The sequence below is a fragment of the Oryctolagus cuniculus genome, chromosome 1, assembly GCF_964237555.1.
Source record: "Oryctolagus cuniculus chromosome 1, mOryCun1.1, whole genome shotgun sequence".
In the NCBI taxonomy this organism is placed as follows: domain Eukaryota; kingdom Metazoa; phylum Chordata; class Mammalia; order Lagomorpha; family Leporidae; genus Oryctolagus; species Oryctolagus cuniculus.
The window spans coordinates 182,715,750-182,732,307 of record NC_091432.1 but is presented as its reverse complement, the minus strand read 5'-3'; the positions used below and the strand labels follow the sequence as shown (position 1 = coordinate 182,732,307).

Genomic DNA, 16,558 nt, shown 5'->3' with positions numbered 1-16,558 from the left:
TTAAATAACTTAAGAATTTTATTTTCACATTTACACCTGTGATTTTTAAATATGCAAAACAGATCCTGTTATGAAATAGATAATATCAAGGGTGGGGAAAACTTTTTTATACCAAGGACCATTTGGATATTTATAACATCATTCATGAGCCATACAAAATCATCAACTTGAAAATTAGCCTTCAGTAGATTTATTGAATTTCAAGTCCCGCCTGCGGTTGCCTTGGCAGAGCCAGACCAAATGACTTCATGGGGCCTTCTGCAGCCCACAGGTCATACGTCCCCACCCCTGATAGATGGGCTGGTGGCAGAAGAAATCCACTGGAACCACCAAAGTATGAAATCCCAGCAAGGAAATTCTAATTCTTAGTCAAGGGACTGTCATATACTATGAGGAATATTAGAAAGAACTTGGACTTGAAAGTTGGTACTGGAAGGCCGGCGCCGTGGTGCAATAGGCTAATCCTCTGCCTTGCGGCGCCGGCACACCAGGTTCTAGTCCCGGTTGGGGCATTGGATTCTGTCCCGGTTGCCCCTCTTCCAGGCCAGCTCTCTGCTATGGCCCGGGAGTGCAGTGGAGGATGGCCCAGGTTCTTGGGCCCTGCACCCCTTGGGAGAGTAGGAGAAGCACCTGGTTCCTGGCTTCGGATCAGCTTGATGCACCAGCCGCAGCGCACCGGCCGCAGCGGCCATTGGAGGGTGAACCAACGGCAAAGGAAGACCTTTCTCTCTGTCTCTCTCTCTCTCACTGTCCACTCTGCCTGGCAAAAATAAAAATAAAAAAACAAATTTAAAAAAAGAAAGTTAGTACTGGGTTCAAAGAGAGCATTTCGATACTGGGAAAACTACTTCATCTCACTGAGGCTTAAGTTTCTTCATCTATACAATGGGAATAATAATAATAGTGATAAAACTCATGAGCTCAAAGAGAAATCAGTGAAAATTTCTAGCTCAAAGCAGATGCATAACACATTCCTCCCTTTTTCCACTTCTGCTACCCATTGTGGCAGTCATTAGTGCTAGCCACGAAATCTTTCCATTCTCCCTAGCACTGTAGTCTCCTGTTCCTTTGAAAATAGATATAGCCATGTGATTTGCTTCAGCCAATGAGATCTGAGCAGCAGTGACGCACCACTTCTAAGCTGCAGCTTTAAAAACAAGGACAAGATATGTCATGCATCTTTCTTCTCTATGACAACAATTGGCCGTGTTCCAGATAGCAAGCAGCTTGGGGCCAAGAGTGAAGGTGATACAGCAAAATTCACAAAGAACAGGTAGTGAAAGTGGAAACGAAAAACTTTATTGTACTAAGCCACTGTGATTTTTGAGCTTTCTGTTACTCCAGTGTAACCTACATGCACCTGATTAACTCATTCTCCCTTAAGTCACTGTACTTGGCAGTATCTTAATCATTCCACAGATATGCACCGAACAAGTGCCAATCACTGTGCTCAGTTCTGAGAAATGCATGTACTGACTGTTGCCCTCAAGAAGCTCAAATCAGGCAAGGAAGGCAAGGGTTGTTCTCAGGACTCTTAAAAATAGCTCCAGTTGATCCTCATGTTTAGCTACAGTCAAGACAGGGAATCGCTGCTTTCATGCATGTTGAACCCTTCATATGCATCGTAATTGCCTGCAGATTTTGATAACAGAAAAGCTGGAGGTTATAATAAAAGGCAAAAGGAAATGTGGTGTGCATGGGGAGAATGAAGAAAGAGGTGATTAAACTGACAAAGTAAAATCTGAACACTTTGTCTTGTCCCTCAGTTGCTCACAACTTCCTGACTCAGCTGTCTTCCTTGCACGTTATTTACTAGCTCTTTTTCTCTTTAGGCTGAATATCAAGTCAAAAAAAAACATAAAATTGCTAATCATAAATGAAACCATAGAGCCATTTGTTTTTTAAAGAATTCCTGAAGCTGTAAAATAAAAAACCATTAGCAATGAATTTTTAATAGTGAAACTGTAGGTATAGTGTCACCTGGGAATGCTATTTTAGATGAGGGCAAGAGGATCTTCCCAACACAACTTTAAATTATCCCATCCTAGAATTGTATGTAAAAATGATATGGGTGCTTAGCAAAGTTATTAACTAATAACCTTTTGACAGTTTTGTATGAAAATCCTATAGTAGTTTAAATACGGCCCCAATTTTAAACAATCTTAATTGATTTTTGAAAGGATTTTCTCTCCAGAATTAAGAAGGAAGCTACCATTCTTAACTAGTAATTACCAGTGACTTCCATAAACTCCAAGTTCAAACAAATACAAGGGTAAATATGATGTCAATTAATGTTTATACTTACACAGGTAACTAAAAACAAATAAAGAGGTGACTCTATAATAATTTATACAAAGAGAGTCAGTCATTGATCATATAAATCTATTATCAAAGCAGTTGATGGATGCTACTTTTTAATAACTCAACATTTGGTGAAAGTAAATTTTCTCATGAAGCTCCCTTTTCTTCCTAAACAGGCAAAAATTCCTGTATATCTGGGAGGCTTACAGTGTTACTCGATTCTCCTTCCACTTCCATGTTGTATGACTTGGACAATGACAGGCCATGCCTTCCTCAAGTGCTATCACAATGGTAGTTCTAGTCTTCTCAACTCCCATAGAAGTTTCTTGCCATGTTTTTGATCAACTGCCAAATTTTCAGTTCAATGGGGATCTCATTGAGATCCTTTGGAACTGTGAAGTTGCTCACCCCTTCTTACTTATTCAGAAAACTCTGATTTTCTTTTTTTCAATATTTATATATTTATTTAATTTATTTGAAAGGCAGAGTTAGAGAGAGACAGAGATGGAGAAAGAGAGGTGTTCCCTCCCCTTGTTCACTCCTCAACTGGCTGCAACAGCCAGTGTTGTGTCATGACGAAGCCAGGGACTAGGAGCTTCATCTAGTCTCCCACATTGGTCACAGGAGCCGAGGGACTTGGGCCATCTGATGCTGCTTTTCCAGGCACATTAGCTGGGAGATGGATCAGAAGTGGGGCAGCTGGGACTTGAACCAGCAGCTTAACCTGCTACAACACAGCGCTGGCCCCAAACTCTGATTTTCTAAAAAATGACTGACTCCAGTTAAAATACGTTTACTACTGCCTTGCAGCTAGGTATGACTATGTGACCAAGTTGTAGCCAATGGAATATAAGTGGGGTTTTGAGAAGCTCCCTTCCTAAATAGAAAGGTAAAGTCTAGCAAGGGGATCTTCTGCTTTTCAACCTTCATTCTTTTCCATTATCCTTCCTGGAACCTACGCTAAAGGAGGCAACCATTTTGTAGCCGTGAGGATAAACCATGCCTTAAGGTAGATAGAACAAAGGATTTTGGTGCCCTGATGGCATCCTAGAGCTACTGCACAAACCCTAGAGAGGCTGCTTTCAAACATCTTTTTTACATGAGAAAAGTAAACTTGAACCACTGAGGATGGTTTTCTATTATATGCTGCCAAATTCATAACTACAACAGATAGAACCTGCAGACTCAGGTCTTCAGCTCAACCTCATTCCCTTTCCCACCAAATGGAGACTCAGTGTCATCTCTAAGCTGTAGGAGGAGTTAGCTGAATAACATTTATAAAAAATCTTAGTAGGAGGGGTACAGAAATAAATTTTTCAGCATGTATAATAATTCTTTTTTTTTATGCAAAACTTTGCCTCCTCAAACCCCCACCTTCAATCCCTCAACCACCTTCCCCGCCCTCATGAGGCCAGAGGCATCTGAGATCTCAGAGAAGATTAGGATTCTTAAACCAGGAAATCAAAGACAAAGTAGGGGTAAAAAGGAGCCTAACTGGTTACCCTGAGGTTCAATTTGTATAGAAAAAAAAAGGAGAGATGCACGATTGTTTTATTTTTTCTATTAAAGTTTTCAAAACAAAGATTTGTTTCCCTCTTAACCATCCACAGTTATGAATCTACTGGGTTGTTTTTAAAAACATTGTGAACTTACATTATTCAATTGTTTGGAACAATTGCAGTTATCTTGTTTGATAATTAGATTGGCCCATCTTTGTCAGTGAGAGTCAATTTGAATTGTTTCATGAGTCTTTTTGGCACAACTCTAGAAGTAAAGGGTAGCTTCCTTGCTTTCTCTAAGTATGTACAGAAAAAAATATGATGCCTGGGGCTTGCTTTAAAATGATGGCATGTGGAAAAGGTGTAGGTATGAAAGACAATTGATCTTGAGTTGATAATAATTCAAGCTAGTGATTGTCCCAGGAAGACTCATCTCCTGTTTTCCTACATTTGTGTATGTTTGAAATTTTCCAAAATAAAAAGTATAGATAAATAAGGTTCAGCCGATGACTTTGAAAATTGGACTGTGCAAGACAAGACTCTTGAATGCCTGGACTTGTTGGCAGAAAAAGAAATTTCTATGTTCCCAAGGCTACGCTTGATTTATCAAGAGTGAGCAAAGAGGTCTGAATACAGGGATGGACTCTAAGTCAAAGGGAGTGAGTTTGGGAGATAAACAGGATATTGTCCCCAGTCTGCAGAAGGTGGCATGCAGAAAAAGAGAAGAGTGAAGGGAAAGAGGCTCGGGTCTCAGTGGCTTCAGTGGTTGGTGGTCCTGGACACTGTCAGTGGTGGTCCCAGGCCTGAGTCAAAGGGGTCTCCCACAGCACCCAGTCTGCCTCATCTTCTCCCACTCTGTGGTCCAGTTTCGTGTCAGTCTCCAAAATGCCTGGCTCAATTTCTCGTGGCCAAGGGGCTCTTGCTTTCCAGACAGAACAGGAAGGAGCACTGTGCTGGGAGTCTCAAGGCCAGAGCCTGAAACCCTTCAGGGCCTCAAAATGACAGTTTGCGCAAACATGCAATGAAAAACCAACCTGCAAGGCTAAAGACCCCTCTGTGGACCCACCATCCACGCTCAAGACTCCAGACATCCTGCACCCAACAGCCCGCCCTGCAGGCCTCCGAGCCTTCATGAACGTCTTCCCCACCATTACCGTTACATCTCCTACTTAAGCAACACGCGACGCCTATCACTGTCTGCAGACAGTTGGAGAGCAGGTGCCCAGCATAGGTGACCCCAAAGTTGACAGCACTTTCAGGCTTTGGAAATCAGGCGCGTCACGGACACGTACGATTTCTCCTCCCTGCCCTTGCTCGCCTGCAAATCCTGACCCCGTCCCCACTGCGGAGAAATCTCCTAAGAGCCCGCTGCCTGCATCGCCTCTGCACCCAAGAGGCGTGGAGCCGAGGACTCCGGCGCCGAGCGCGCTGCGGCCCCGCTCCCCGCGCACAGCCGAGAGGGAGGGGCCGGAGGGGCCGGGCAGCGCCAGACGCGGAGCGCGGGGCTCGCAGCGGCTCAGTCTCCTCCAGAGCCCAGCCCAGGCTGGCGAGAGCCGCGGCCAGCGCGAGCCGGAGCCCCGGGCCTCGGAGCGGGGAGGCTGAGGGCCAGGGAGAGCGGCGGGCTCGGGTCCCTGCCCTGTGCGCGTCCTCCTAGCGGATCCCGGTAAGTGCGGGCGGCTGTGCCCCACCAGCTGCCTGTGTGTGGCCACGACGGTCATTGTCCCCGGATCCGGGTTGCGTGCATCCTGCTGCTGCGCCGCAAGACTCACAGGTGGCTCCTAGGTGGATGTGGGTGCCCCAGGCCCCGCTAGGAGTTAACCAACTCTCTGCTCCGAGGCGCGGTTTCCGAGCCCTAGCCTCTCCCACCCTGGCTTCCAGCTTGGGATGTGGAGCGCGGGGCAGGGCCTGCTGTCAGCGGAGACACGCGGAGGGGCTCTCCCCTTCCCTGGCCACCCACAAAGGATCCGGCGACGTGAGGGCCAAGCGCCTCTCCAAATGCATCCCAGCTACCGGCTCGCAGGTGGGGCGTCCGCCCGTTAGTTGATTTTCCTATTAACCCACCAGGGAAAGTTTGGGACTACGTAAGGTAAAGTTGGGGTGCGGCTGGGGGCTCACTTCGCCTGCAGAGAGAGGCGGCTCACAGAGAGCGGAGCGGTGGGTTTGCAGGGCGAGCCCGCATTGGGCTGGAGCTGATCCTGCGCTCCGGGAGTAAAGTCGGTCCCTGCCAGTAGCCGGGGCCAGGCTTTGTGACAATCCCTGGAGTGCTGTGAGTAGCTTAATCGTTCTGCTAAGCGCTGACAGCCGCAGCCAGCCGGAATGTCTGTGATGGGTTCGGGTTATCTCAGGAGGAGCGGCGCCTCAGCCTGGTTTGCTCTGGACTCTGGCTCTGAGCTGCAAACCTGAGCTCCAGCTAATCTACCGCTGTTAAGTGGCGTGTGTTTAATTAGCTTATTTTACACCTGAGGTGCTCTCAGCGAATGTCTCTAAAATGAAATTGTTGATATAGAAGAAGAAAATAGCGCTGTTAAAGAAATTTTAAAAGGGAACCTTCGGACTATCAGCTATCCTGCCTAGATTGAAATGCCCCCCTTTCCGTGGGATAGAGAATGAAAACTGAGCCAGTGCCGGGGTTACTGGGGGCAGATGTTGTGGACGGAGGTATTGCTGCAACTTGCACATTGTTTATGAAATACACATTGGGTCGCTAGAAATAGCCTACTTGTTATTTCACTGCATTGGGATTTGATTTGCTCAGCTGTCTATTTTAAATATGACTAAAGGATTTTTTTTCCCCAAATAAAGCTTCAGCTCAAAACAATGACTAGATGTTCAAGGAAGATAGCTTGTTCATGTCACCAGAGTATCCTTTGGTGAACTTATATTTTTTTCTAAAGGCTACTCCTCTGCATCTGATTTAGGAGAGGATTTTCATGGAAAGAAAAAAAAATCCTGAGGTCATTGTGTATGCACGAAAGAGCTTTACCTCCTCGAACATTTGACCCTTTCCAAATGATAGACTGAATCAGAAAAATGCCCCTACCACTAGGAATTATATAACTGAAGTAAAAGAACTCATAATGGATAATTGTTGTCAGTTACCTGAATCGTTCTGAGAGCAGTGAGACCTTTTTAATACCAAGAGGTTGCTTGTTACATGATATAAGATGGGATAAATTGATAGACTTTCATCCATAAAATGTTCATACTTAGGCACAGCTACCTGATCTATTTGGGTTTATACAGATGTGATTCTAAGTACCTACTATGTACCATATCCTTCTCAGTTCTACACATGTTTTAACTCATCTTAAAGCAACCCTGGGTCATAGATACTATAATTGTTCTGATTTTTCAAATGGGGAAACTGAGGCACAGAGAAGTTAAGGAACTTAGGCATGGTCACACAGCTGTAGGTCAGGACTTCATCATAACTGCAAAACACCTTGTGTAAAAATGACGTGATTTTGTGACTGACTACCCTTGTTTTTATTTTCATTTAGGCATAAATGATAAAACTTTTCCGTGAAGCATAAGAATTCCTGATTGAGGGAGTGACGCACAAGCACCACTAACTGTCAAGTAAGGAAAAGTATGAGAGGACCATCTGACCAAATCTGAAGACTGAAAACCACCACCTCCACCAGAAGACCCAAGATGGATCTCCACCAAAGCACCCCCATCGCGTTCCTTGAGAAGTGGTGTTCGGATGACTCACCCTCTGGCTGCAGGAGACGTTATAATGTCAGGAAAAAACTGAAGTTGATTCGAATCTTAGGCCTTTTCCTGGGCCTGGTAGCCATTAGCACTGTCCCATTTTCAATCAGTGCCTTTTCTGAGACAGACACACAGAGCACAGGAGAAGCCAATGTTGTAAGTGGCCCTAGGGTAGCACATGGTTACCATCAAAGAACTCTCTTAGATTTAAATGACAAGATTCGGGATTACACTCCACAGCCAACTCTTTCTGAGGAAGGCAAATCCGAGAATAGTACAGATCATCCCCAAGGAGACTACCCGAGAGACATCTTCTCCCTTGAGGACCGAAGGAAAGGCGCCATCATTCTCCATGTCTTGGGAATGATTTACATGTTCATAGCCTTAGCCATTGTCTGCGATGAGTTCTTTGTTCCTTCTTTGACTGTCATCACGGAAAAACTGGGCATCTCTGATGATGTGGCTGGAGCCACCTTTATGGCTGCAGGGGGGTCGGCCCCGGAACTGTTCACTTCTCTCATAGGGGTGTTTATCGCACACAGCAACGTTGGCATAGGCACAATTGTAGGTTCAGCAGTGTTCAATATCCTCTTTGTTATTGGCATGTGTGCTCTCTTTTCTAGAGAAATCTTGAACCTGACATGGTGGCCACTCTTTCGGGATGTGTCCTTCTACATCGTTGACTTGATCATGCTGATTATATTCTTCCTGGATAACGTTATCAAGTGGTGGGAAAGTTTGCTTCTCCTAACTGCTTATGTTGGCTATGTGATTTTCATGAAATTCAACGTCCAAGTAGAACGATGGGTGAAGCAAATGATAAATCGCAATAAAGTCGTCAAGGTGACTACACCAGAGGCCCAAGCAAAGGTTGGTGGTGGTGGCTTTTCTATCTAATCTCTTATTGAACATAGTTCTGAATTACTGTTTTGGTGAACTGCAACTTTTTTTTTAATGTGCTGGTGTTTGGGGCTGGACTGGATAACAGATTGAATTCTGCTGTTCTGTGGTAGCCAGACTAACATGACAGTGGGAAAAAAAATCTTGGGAGGAAATTCTTGTAGATGTCTACTGAATTCCTTCTTTATTCAGAGTAAAACCCTGGTAAACATGAGTTATATAAGCATCCCAAAGCATACCTGGCAGCTGTCTCTTATTTTCTGAAACTAGGCATAATGATTTGGGAACAATGTTATCTTCATGGGAAAGGGTATATGTGTGTATTAAACTGTAGAACTTTTTCTTTTGGAAGGAATCCATGACAGTTATTAAGCACCATCTTTTAAAGATGTTTAGGGAAGAAAGTTTGCTTGTGTCATCACAGCTGCATCTTCAGGTCAGCAGCCTCATCCCAGCAGATCTGCTCACTTGACTGGTCATGGTCATTTCCCTTCATTCACATTTTCAGGTTTCACACCACTTGACCGGGAACTTACCAGCATTCACTGTAAAGAGAGTCTTTGGTCAGCCCTGACACTTGCATCTGTATCATAATGGCCCACTTTGCATACTCTAAGAAACATGATCCAAAAAATTTTATGGTAGAATTTGAGGGAGATAATTCTAATGACAATAATGGCCATCCTACCACTTAGGTGGGAAGCAAATTGATAAAGAGCTTAGAAGAAATTGATCTGTAAAATCAATTATCTGATCAATTATTTTTTAAATAATGAATAAATAATGCCAACAAAATTTAGATTGTGTCATAATGCAGTTCTGGATTATACCCTAACAGTGCAATATTGTTTTTGAATATGATTTTAAGCAGAAAACCAAAATACACAAACTTTTCATGCTAGCATCTGGCAAAATTCTCAGGTAGGCAAAAGACAGATGTTTGAATGGGGGTAAGACTTCAACAGAAAAAAGAGGAAAATGATATTAACTTAGCTTTTCTTACATAATACCTTTGTATTAAAGTCGAAGACTATCATCATTGTAGTTACCATAAAATGGAAGCTAACTGCAGTGGGAAAAAATCACTAGTAATTTTTCTATTTATTGTGTGCAAATGTTTTGTGTCACAGTTTTTCAAACATTTATCTCAGTATATGACTGTTTGTTAGGAAGTATAGTGAAAAAAATCACTTAGCAAAATATAAAAATATACAGCAAAGCATTGAGATGTAGCAACTGAGTATATGTCCTTCAGGGTGTTATGGAAGCCGCACTCTCTGCTCTAACTTAGCAGCCAAAAGGATGATCCCACAAACCCTCTTCCAGCCTGTTTGGGTGGCTTGCTTTATAATCTGTGTGATTATTCCAGTTAGGATACTAAGCAATTTTCAAGGAAAGGCATGTTTTATAGAGGCAAGGAAATGACTGGATATCAGAAACGTCTTGGCCACATCAGAGTGGTAAGAACTGGTTTTGAAAACTCAAAGCCTTTGGTTTTGTGACACCACAGTGGCAATTCATTCACTTAGAGACTTGGCTGATGATTATATTGGCAACATTTATGAAAAATGAATTTTCAGAGTAATCCAACAGTATATGCAAGATTGCAGGAGGATTTTGCATTCTAATTTTAGGGGAGGGAGAACTGGTTTCCTGCATTTGGAAAATAACTTTAAATACAGGTTACAGATATATTTAACCAATTGTACACCATTCATTAAAATAGTCCTGGCAGGATCTTCACCTAATCAATTATTTGACTGTCACATCATTTTTACATAATTTATAAGTCATCATTTCAGGATGACATTCCTCAATGGTTGGTATTTGTATCCATAACTCTCTGTTATGTTTAATATTGTGTGTTTTTTTAATTTGGAAATTCTGGGTAAACATAATTAAAATAGAAAGAAGTTTATAGTCAAAACTATTTCTCCAGTTTCTGATTTCCCTCAAATGTGTTCATTCTATTAATTTCCTTTCAGCACCAAATAGTTTAATTCATTTCATTTAATAATTATTGTAGCTTTATGTATTTGATAACTAATGGGAATGGAGGGTTTTTTTTTTCTTTTTGGTAACAGAGTTTGTCTTGTTTGGTAGCTAAAATACTAAAACATAGTCATACATTTTAGATGAAACCATAGATAATCATGCATGATTTCCTCCAGAAAGTTTCACCTTGCCAATTTCAACTTTGAATTATTGCTGGAAAATATTCAAAATATTTTTTTCAGCAATTACAGCCTTTATGCTATGCCCAGCTTCAAAATCTTACAGTGGTATGCTTTCCAAGCTCTGAATATTAGCTGTTTTGAATAGGGACAGTGCTGAGTGTGAGCATCTAGCCTTCTGGTTGGCAGAGTTGATTTCCAACTGTGGAGGCCACATTTCCTATGGAAATCAGTGCCTCTGACAAAACACTTAGAAAAAAGACCCTAGGGTAATCTTGAGCCTCAATTTCTTCACAGAGAAGAATGTGCTGTGCAAGCATGTTTTCAGGCACAGCCACCTTCTGTTCTTATTTGCACAATTTTTGGCATGAGAGTTTGGAAAAGTTGAGAAATACATTTTAGATATTTTTTTGACAGGCAGAGTTAGACAGTGAGAGAGAGATAGAGAGAAAGGTCTTCCTTTTCCATTGGTTCACCCCCCCAAATGGCTGCTGCGGCCGGCGCGCTGCGCTGATCCGAAGCCAGGAGCCAGGTGCTTCCTCCTCGTCTCCCATGCGCTTGGGCCATCCTCCACTGCCTTCCCAGGCCACATAACAGAGCTGGACTAGAAGAGGAGCAACCAGGACAGAATCTGGCGCCCCAACCAGGACTAGAACCCGGTGTGCTGGCACCACAGGCTGAGGATTAGCCAAGTGAGCCGCGGCGCCGGCTAATATTCTTTTATAAATCATCACATGGTTCTTGCTACAGAAGCATCAATTCTGCCAAGCTGTAGGCAGTGAAATATCTTTGAAAGTGCTCACTTCATAGACAAGTTGAAAATTTTTAATTTGTTTCCATTATTGATGATGTATGTCATGGGGCAACGGGGAAGCTTGGAAAAATGTGAACTGGTATTCTCTGGTTAAAGTGGTATGTGTTACATTGTGTGGTTTTAAAATTTTATTGTTGTTAGTATTACTATCATTTCTTTTAGTGATATACATTATCGGTTTTAAAAGTTGTGACACGGTGGAGAACCCCTAGGGCTTTGACCCAGGAAGAAAAGGACATTAACACCAGCTGTCTAAAAAGCCCAGTGATCTAAGATAATTCATTTAAACTCTCTTGAGTCTCAGTTTCCTAATTTAGAAAATGAGAATAATAATAACTACTTTATAAGGTTGGGAAAATTATTGGGTGAAGAAATTAATGTTAAGCATGGAGCATAGTCCATGGCAAATGTAGATTGTTCAATAAATGTTATTTACTTTACTTTTATTCTGCTCTTAAATGAAAGTGAATTAGAATAAATTATTTCATATATGAGAATTATATAGCATTCTTTGAAGATTGAATTTACTCCAGTGAATCATTTATTTTGGGAGGCATATAATATTTGTCATATTATAAAATCCATGAACCTTAGTTCTTCACATATAGTGATTATATGCAGTCCAATAATATCATGAACTCCAAGGAAACTTCCAAATGCTTTTTTTTTTGCCCTGAAATTTTATTGTACAGAATTTTACTTGAGTTAACTAGACCATTGGTGGCTGAGGTTTAGAAATGCCTATGCTAAGCAGAGACTTTTCTCAGAGGATTTTTATTTATTAATCATTGGGGCTCTCTCCTAAAAATTCATCTATAACTGGTTAGGAATAAATTTGAATCCTGCAGGAGCTGGAATGGTTGACTTTCAGGGTGCTGAGCTCATCTTCTGTGCACCTACCCTGACCGCTGGGATCTGTTGATCTGTTGTGGTGCTAAGGCTGTCATTGGCCTAGAAAGCAGCTGTCCATGGTATTTAACTTCTTAGCTTTGGCGTTGTAATCTGACAGCAAGTCGACCCCGTTCTAATAACAGGAATGATCTAAATAAAGATGTGTAAAGCTGACTAGCTATAAAACCAGTCTCCTTAGTAAGTTAAGTGTGCCTTACTTTATTCAGTTTGTATATTCCTGAAAAGTTTTAAGCAGAGTTTTTGCAATCCAAATTGTTATTAATGTTATTGAGAAAGTCAAAAATAAAATAATACTATAAATATTATTCATACAATGAAGTTTTTATTGTAAGGCATTAAGCTATAAATAATTTTATAAATACACATGTACAGCCCCAAGCCTGCATATGGTACAGAATCTTTTATAAAACAATCTTCAAGCTTCTCCAAGCCTAGTAAATAAATTAGTAAAATTATAGTTTAAACTTCAAGGAAGATAAGATTGTCCTTACAATATATAGAAAGATGTATTTCTTGAGAGATGTGGAAACTAATTCTATGTTCTTTTTAAAGAAAGAAATTTGGGTGCTAAAATTTTTAAATGATGAGATGCCTATGAATGTAGCATGTTTGTTTATCTGGGGTCAAAGTACCAGGCTGTTTTCCTTACTTTATTTCCTTTTATGATCCCTCACTTACTACATGTGCTTCAGAGAGTGAACAAGGCATTTTAGAGAGCCTGGTGGAGTTTAATGCGCACAGTGCAAATTGCCCCTGATCCTTCCTCCCTGGGACTCCAGCCTCCCCTGGCAGGAGACCTACACTTTGCAGCTCTTAGTGGCAATGCGGAGAACCAGAGTCACCACCTTCCCCGCTTCTATTTTCCTCTCCCTTCTTACCCTTTCCCCTCACCTTCTTTAATTTTTTTTTTTTTTTGTAGAACCAGCTAATTTGTATTTTAAGTTTAGCAAAGAATAAGATAGTTATGTTAAGCTGCTCTCTGGCCATTGGCAACACAACTACATCTACAGTGTGGATTTGACAGGGTTAGTTTTTTCATTTTTCACAGCTTTAGTTTCTATCTTCTATCTTCTTTTGCTTTACATAACTCTCTAGTAAATAGACTATAACTTAATTTTGAAAATTAGGTTTGACATTATCTTTTGACAGGAAGGTTTCATTTGTTTATATTGATTCCTGTTACACTTGGATTTTTTCTATCATGTAATGTTATACTTTTTATTTGTTCTGATCTGTTTTCTTATAATTTTTCTTGAGTTTTTGATTGAATTGTTGCCTCAACCTCTTTTCCCCTTTAATATGTTGAATTTATGCACTCTGTTTTTGTTCTTTTAATGTTTTTCTTAACATTTTAGCACATACATCTATTTTAACTTGACATAGTGCAAAATAAATGAATATCTCTACATTAGCTAAATAACCTAAGAATATTGGAATACTTTAATCCAATCACCTCTTCTACATTGTACAAGATTTGAAGTCCAAGATTTAACCATGATATTTTGTAACAGTTTTATTGAGCTATCACCTTCATTTTTTAAACCCCATAAATTAGACATTTCCATTAAATCATCAATCTTCACACTTTATCTGCATTTTTACCAATTTTCTCTGCACATTCCTATTTGTATATCAGCCCCTTTTTTCTATGATTGCTTCTACTCCTGGTGTCCATTATAAGTTTTTTTTAGGATTTATTTATTTATTTATTTATTTGAAAGGCAGAGTTAGAGAGAGAAGGAGAAACAGAGGAAGATTTTCCATCTGCAGGTTCACTCCCCAAATGACCACAAAGGCTAGAGCTGAGTCAGGTCAAAGCCAGGTCTTCCATATGGATGCAGGGGCCCATGCACTTGGGCCATCCTCTGCTGCTTTTCCCAGGCCATTAGCAGGGAGTGGATTGGAAATCGAGCAGCCAGCACTTCAACTGGTACCCAAATGAGTTGCCAGTGTCGCAGGTGGCAGCTCTACTCTCTAAGGTTCTCTTTGGCTTTGGTGTTCAGCAGTATCTTTAAGCTATATCACTTGTAGGTTTATCATTTGTGGATCCTCTGTTATTCATTAGAGTTTTGTGTTTGTTTAACCAGAAACTTTTTTTTAAGGTGTACAAACTTCATGCATTTCATAAATACAACTTTAGGAATATAGTGATTCTTCCCACCCTCCCACCCACACTCCCACCTTTCTTCCTCCTCCCTCTCCTATTCCCATTCTTACTTTTTACTAAGATCTATTTTCAATTAACTTTATACATATAAGATTAACTCTATACTAAGTAAAGAGTTCAACAAATAGAATGAAAAAAAAAAAACTGTTCCCTACAGCCCTTTAGACAAGGGTTGCTCAAAGCCATCACGTCTTAAAGTGCCAATTTTACTTCTATAGGTTACATTTTAGGTACTCTATTAGTTACCACAGATCAGGCCTGGGAAAAGCTATACCACCCTGAATGCACACAATCTCATCATTAGGCTTCTTGTATTTGTAGATTAGTGCGTTCTATATTGCCTCTAATCTAATCTTCCTATAGTTACTTTCTAGAATTCCAATAAGATATATCTATACTATTTCAACCTATCTTCCATGTCTTTTAACTTTTCATATTTTTCTATCTGTAATCCTCATCCTAGGCATTTCTTTAAATCTGCTTTCTACTGTCCCCGTTTCTTTTTAATTTGGTCTAATGCCCTCTAAATTTCATTCACTGAGTTTCTAGTTTTCATATTTTTCTTTTCTACAAGTTCCATGTGGCATTTTTCAAGTCCATCCAGTTGGTTTTCATTGTTTATTATTCATTCATCATGCTTTTAATGTCTTCTTTAATTCCATTAAACATAATGTTTATTAATTTTATATTTCATAATGATCATTCTAATGTCAGTATCCTCAGGGACATAGCTCAGCTGTTTTATTAATTTTCTTGACAATGTGAGATTGTTTCCTTATGTGTTTAGTAGTACATTTAATTTTTTAAAATTTTGAATTTTGCATGTTCTTGGAACTTCACCTGTGGAAAGTCATCGAGGCCTGGGTCTGACTCATTCCAAACATCACTATTGTGTTAGGGCCTGAGGGTGCTATCAACCTAGAACCATTTGAACCTCAAAGTCTGACATTTTCTCTACCCAAGTTATGTGAGTTCAGACAGAAAACCCAGATGAGTGAGTCTGTGGTTAGAAATTCTTGTGACACATTCTTTTCTCATATCTCTTCCTCTCTTTTTTCTCCACAGTACCCCCAAAACCAATACCAAAGTAGACATAGCTTGCCTTCTTCATTTTCTGGGTAGAACTTTTTTCTCTACTCGCTCACTATAAACATCAACTGTTCAGGAAGAGAAGCTGTGTAAACTACCTCTCACCACCAGGCCTCATGTCTGTAGTTTCTGCAAAGCTCTCTCTCCCTGGGGAATGGTAAATATCACAAACAATACAGAAACCTCTGGGTTTATGCTTACTTGGTGTTCTGGGTTCAAAGAAATCTTTAATTCCTCAGTAACATAACTGGATATTTAAAAAAATATACTAAAATTATAATATCCCACATTTTGAGAAGCAATGTACTGAGAAGGTTTTCTCTTAATGTTTGATCCATTATATTGCCAGCAACATATATTGCAGCCTGTGGAGTTGTCAAAAGATACTGCATATAACAAGTGACAATGCTGTGGAATTCTAATGACACACTCTGAATGTTTACTATAGCATGACAATCATAGTAATGCCCCTCATCAGTAAATATCCTACCAACAGCAAAATTTTTAATCAAAAAAATCCAACAGGTAATTCTAATAAAACATTGCATACTGTCTCTTTAAATTTTATATTCTCCTTTGAAGTAATATTTTAACAGATACTGAAATATTCATTTTTTATCAAGTTAGAAACCACATAAAAATTTTAAATAACATAATCTTTCTATTACACCTTCTAAAGATAACTATGTAGATTTTCCATATATTCTTCCAGAATCCCAATAGCCATGCATACATATATATATATACACCTATATATTTAAATAAATTAGATATGCACAATTTTAAATTTAAATTTATCATATTGGATATATAAAATTTTAAGTAATCTAAAAAAATCTTGGCATCTTATGAGCATTTCATCAATTATTAAGTGTTGTTCTAAAATGTTATTTACTATTCAGTATTATAATCTAAAAATGTTTTCATACTTTAATATATTATAATATTCACTAGTACTCTAAAAATACTATAATAAATAACCTTATAC

The 16,558-nt window shown here is 40.1% G+C and overlaps 1 protein-coding gene and 1 long non-coding RNA gene across 5 annotated transcripts in view; one reads left to right on the top strand and one right to left on the bottom strand.

Moving 5' to 3' along the window:
- The window catches only part of LOC103347654 (uncharacterized), a 138,555-nt gene that overhangs the window by 24,366 nt on the left and 97,631 nt on the right, over positions 1-16,558 (bottom strand). The window lies entirely within an intron of this gene.
- The window catches only part of SLC24A2 (solute carrier family 24 member 2), a 268,137-nt gene continuing 259,033 nt past the window's right edge, over positions 7,455-16,558 (top strand). For all 4 annotated transcript variants that reach the window (XM_051845195.2, XM_051845181.2, XM_051845186.2 and 1 more), the window contains exon 1: positions 7,455-8,384. In XM_051845195.2, the coding sequence (XP_051701155.1) occupies positions 7,455-8,384 (930 nt within the window). The remainder of the gene's footprint in view (positions 8,385-16,558) is intronic.